Source organism: Wasmannia auropunctata, unplaced genomic scaffold (assembly GCF_000956235.1).
Source record: "Wasmannia auropunctata unplaced genomic scaffold, wasmannia.A_1.0 LD335666.1, whole genome shotgun sequence".
In the NCBI taxonomy this organism is placed as follows: domain Eukaryota; kingdom Metazoa; phylum Arthropoda; class Insecta; order Hymenoptera; family Formicidae; genus Wasmannia; species Wasmannia auropunctata.
This window is the reverse complement of record NW_012027224.1, coordinates 16,129-21,287: the sequence shown is the minus strand read 5'-3', so window position 1 is coordinate 21,287 and position 5,159 is coordinate 16,129. Positions and strand designations below refer to the sequence as shown.

At 44.0% G+C, this 5,159-nt stretch overlaps 1 protein-coding gene across 1 annotated transcript; it reads right to left on the bottom strand.

The window, feature by feature from the left end:
- Positions 1 to 875: 875 nt before the first annotated feature.
- LOC105456467 (WD repeat-containing protein 35) lies at positions 876 to 4,981 on the bottom strand. Its single transcript, XM_011700527.1, has 2 exons — positions 4,889 to 4,981; positions 876 to 4,826 (listed from the first exon to the last, which is right to left on the bottom strand). The coding sequence occupies exon 2, from the start codon at positions 4,758 to 4,760 to the stop codon at positions 1,884 to 1,886; it is 2,877 nt and encodes a 958-aa protein (XP_011698829.1). The 5' UTR covers positions 4,761 to 4,826; positions 4,889 to 4,981; the 3' UTR covers positions 876 to 1,883.
- Positions 4,982 to 5,159: the final 178 nt, after the last annotated feature.

Below are 5,159 nucleotides of genomic sequence, written 5' to 3'. Positions count from 1 at the left end.
TCGTAAAAGACAAAAAAATATACGAATTAACTAGTATGTATATCTATATTCCATATTTGCAAAAAATAATTGTGTTGATACATGATGTATTTAATCACATACATATATCATTTTAATGATGTAATTGCGTGATGTAACACAAAAGCAATAAGCCTGAAAAATTGTCAGAAGGCACACACAGTGTTTTATAAATAAAATTTTTATAATGCTATTAATAGCAGAGAGAAAACTTTTTGCTATTTTGACAATATTTTATTTTTCATTTTAACATTATATAATATTCCTTTTTGATGTAACTATTCAATATTATGATAAAAATACATAATTATATAAAGAGATATGTATGTAATTATGCTATGTATATAACTCAATAATAGAGATTAATACTATTCTGATATATCTGTATAAATATTATTTGACCAATTAAAACTTAATTTATAATGGACGGTTCAGAGTAAGTTCATAACTTAAATGGAAATTCTATTACGATATATTAATAAAAGACTAAAAAAATTATCCATTTCAATTATAAAGGATTGTTATATCAAACTGTGATTGTTTTATACTACACTGTTAAATCTATAGTGTTAAATTGAATCTTATTTAAGTCGCCACTGCTCCTACTTAAAAAATAGTTATTTTTTACTAAAACAATAAAATTAAATAATTTAAAACAGTTCAAATTTAACCCAAATTTTGGTGAAATTCTATTGTTTTATTTAAAAGTAATTATATTGTTTTAGTGAAAAATAACTATTTATTAAGTAGAAGCAGTGGCGACTTAAATAAGATTCAATTTGACACAATAGATTTAACAGTGTATATTTTTATCTCTCAAATTAAATTATATAAAATTATATAAACAAATAATCATATATATTTGCTAAATATATTTTGCAAGAAATCAGAGATCATCAAATTTCTACTTCGATATCTAATATCTGCGTCATAATTGTATCTCTTTTCTTTATCTTCACATAAATATATAATTCATAATTATTTTCATATAAATTTATAATTAACAAGTTCAAAATATTGTTGTACGTTAACAAAAATAGATATTTTCATACGTGATAGCGAGAGATCTATTATCAGGCCTAAAATAAAAACCGTTAATTGCATAATTGCAAGTATATCAAAACTACGGCAAATAGTAACCGCATTTGCATAAACTTTGAAGACACGACAAAATTAACGAGAAATCCCACTCGTTAAAGACTCATTACGTTTTGGATGGAATAGCAGGTGCGCTTAGCCACAATGTCGGTAATGCATTTGCGATGGCAAACAGTTGAAATCGGATTCTCGTTAAATTGCACTTTGCCATTCGGCCGAGAAATATTTGCTTTAATGGTATATTGAGCTTTCTATCAGTTTGTATGTTGTTTCATTTCAATAAAATTCTATTGCCATTTAATACTGATATATCATCAAACAGAAATATAAAATGAAAATAAAACGAGTACTCATCATTAAAAGTGAATGGACAATCCTATTTACTCACAAGTTTGTAAAAAATATATCAATGTGCACAAAGGAAAAACTCGATCGCACGCTTATTTGCCTTGGGCTCGATAATTCTTGTTAGAGATTCAGTATTAATTATTCGATGTTAAGGCACGAGAATAACGGATCTTTGTCCATTGTTTAATTCATTTCAAATTATCTCCCATAATTAATTCACTCATATATTGTTAATGGAAACCAACAAGTGTAATTGACAAGTGAAATCAACAGTTTTAATGTTGATTTCACATTTTTCGAAATCGTGAAATAAAACTGAAATATTTTCCTTTGCACAATTATCAAAATATAAAAGCTTGCTATTTATCGTAAAATTTTGGCCCGTTAAAAATTCAACGGATTGCTATAAATGATTCGACCTACATATACGTGATAGTGCTGTGACACAACGGGCAGGCGTTTATGTTAACAACGTCGCGTTCCGTTGCAACGTGATGCCGGCAAACGGTGCAGATCCACGCGATGCTGAGGTCCATCAGAGGCTTGCCCGAGACGACGCAAGCCGGGAATCTGGTCGAGCAATTCGGGCACGAGATGCACCAGTCGGGCACCAGGGTCTCGCAGTTGACGCATTCCGCCTTGTTGTTGCGGGAGTCCTTCGGCGTGTATTTCGTGAAGATATCCACCGCAAGCTCCTCATATTCCTCCTTCTTCGTCTCCGTGATCGTCTCGAGTCCTTCCAATTTTATGAAGGCCTTCGAGCACGTGGCGAACGCGTGATTAACGGCGCTGGATAGCGCCAGTAGACAGTGGATGTCCTCTACCTCCAGTATATCTTCGTAGTCTTTCAATCGCAGAGCGGTCTTCATCGCGGCGTCGAAATTGCCGTCGTATAACTGTCTATGTGCGAGCAGAAGGAAGTGATACGCCTCAGCGCCCCGCCAGGCGTTTTCTATGATCTTGGTGTCCTCGTTGCTCTCGGTAAGACCCATGACAACGTTGCTGCGTCCCCCTTTTATTGCCGGCACGCTGTTGATGTGGTCCTCGATCAGTAAGGCCGCGAGGACGTATATCTTCTTCACACGCAGGGGATGCGACTTGGATCTGGCTTGCTCCTCGGCGAGATGCAGCAATAATTTAGCCGCTTCCAAATTGTAGTTAGCCTTCTTATACAGTTCGATCGCCTGCAGACGCTTGCCGTTCGACAACAGATGATTGGCGTATTTGTTCAGCAGCTCGCCGATCTGTGCCATCTTGTACGTCTTCGCCAGTTCGACGGCCTGGTCCCAGTGATTCAGACGCACGCACGTATCTACGGCCAGCTTCACGTCGCCGTATTTGATATAAGCTGCCACCGCCTGCGGGCACATTCCCACCGAAGCCAGCATCCTCGCCACAGTCTTCAAGATGGGACTCTTGTCCGGTAGCTGATCCACGGTTGCCGCCAGCTGAACGAAATCTTCCAGCTTGTAATAGCACTGGATGAGTCTCTCCAAATTTCTGCCTTTCTCGTAGTACTCCTTTGCGCTTTCCCAGTTCTGCCTCTCGGCGAAGTGATCGCCGATCTTGTTGTACGCGTGCTCCATTTGTTTGTCCGAACCGCCGATGCCCATCTTCATCAATTGCACAACTCGAAAATAATCGCCCAGCTTCTGGCGCAGCGCGACCGCCAGATCCCGCCTGTCCATGTCCAGATAAAGTTTCTCGGCCTCGTCGTAGTTGCCGAGAAACGCCGCGACCTCGGCCTTCTTCAGCTGATCGTTGTGCACGTTCTGCAGACGTTTGATAAACTGTATGCCCAGGTAATCCGTGCAGCGCACCATGGCGTTCTCCGCCGTTTCCAAGTCCAGCTTCGTCAACGCCGACTCGGCCAGTAGACGCCAGAGACGCGGGTGCGGATTGTCCTGGATAAAATTGTTGGCCTCCCGCAGACCAACTTTCGCCAGCAACTCCCTCGTGTCTCGCAGAGATTTCACTTCCAAGTCGACGATCAAGTCCTTTCGCGTGTCGTCGGCCTTCAGCATGAGATCGTCCAGTAGAACGCAGCGTATCTCCAGATCTTGGAACGAACAAATGTATCCGGAGCAGGCTATCGGCTCCTCAGGGTCCAGCCCTCTCAGAACATACATCCTGGTTTTCTCCATAATCGCAAGAAGCGAGGGATTATCCCGCGCCCAGCACATAGCCCATACGTCCTTCCTCTCGAATTTCGATATATCCTCGCTCGTGTCTCCGTCTCGCGAGTCGGGCTTTTGCGAATCCAGGTCCAGCATAGTGAGTATACCGTTGGCGTCCAGGATAGAGACGCGCGTGGAGTCGCAATTAATGGCGAGTCTGTGCAGTCTGCACGCGGTATTGTATCGATTCACGAGCGTTATCTGTGGCAGGGAATATCGCTGAATCATCCCCGAGTCTCGGCCAACCAGAAGGATCTTCTCGGTGGCGTAGACGCAGCAGATCGGATCCATGGTGACCTTCGTGTTGATGGGAGTCTCGTACGAGCCGTCCTTGTCCAAATCCTGGATGACCTCGGTCACGCCGGTCGGCGTCTCGTCCACGTGGTAGATCTTATACTTGCGCATCCTGCTCGGATGCAGCGTCGAGTTACGGGGCGAGCGGAAGTTCCACACCAGGAAGTTGTTCTTCGACGCGGCCACGACCATGTTGGAGGTCATGGTGAGGTACAACGGCTCCAGATCCAGGAACTTGGAGTCTATCGGCGTGGCGATGGTGTTGCAGACGAGCAGGGCGAACTGCTCGGTGGCCTGAGCGGGATCGTTTCTCACGGAGAGCACACAGTGCTCCCCGTGCGAGGCCATCGATATCAGGGATCTCACGTACTTGGTGCAACATGTGTTGCTGCTCGTGTTCCAGAATGTCACGCAGGTGCCGTCCTTGCCGATCTTCTCGTTCGTGAAGACGACCGTGTTGCTGAAGTACGTCCACTTGTAGTCCAGACGGATGTTCGCGAAGTATATGTGGGAGTCGACGGACAGGGCGACACGGAGGGAGCCTTTCTCCCAGGTGCAACACGTCACCTCCCGTCCTGGTATCTTCAGAGTCCTCATGTGCTCGCCGAACGGCGTGTAAAACTGTATGACGTTCATGTCCTTCGTTTCGCCGTTACTGAGCAATGGCATCATGCCCGTTATAGCCAGAAGAGAGCCGCAGCTATTCCAATTGCACCACGAGGTAGTCATCCCGGTCTCCAACATAATCGGATTGTCATCGCTGGTGTCCCGCATCAGTACTATCCTACCGTTGCGATAGCAAATAGCTAGAGTAGGACAGTCCATGGCGACGTAGCCGTTTCTACCGTCATACCACTGTAGCGCCACTATAGTCTGATACAGGGAGGTATTCTGCGAGGGAATGTTCAGTTTCGTCAGAAATACGCCTTGATTGTTGTACAGATGAAGCTCACCGTTTTTCAAACCGAACAGAAGCAATTTTCCATCCGGCGACCACTGCACGGCGGAGAGGGACACGTTCTTCAATTCTTTACCCCAGATTCTGTTGCCGTCGACAGATCCGACGATCACGGCCCCGTCCTCGTAGACTATGCATATCTTCTGGCCGTCGCAGCTCCACGCCATGCCTCTCACCACAGACTTGTTGCGATTGTTTATCATCTCCTCGTACCACGAGCCCTTATACAGCATCCAAACGATAATGACTCCGTTCTGATCGCTCGA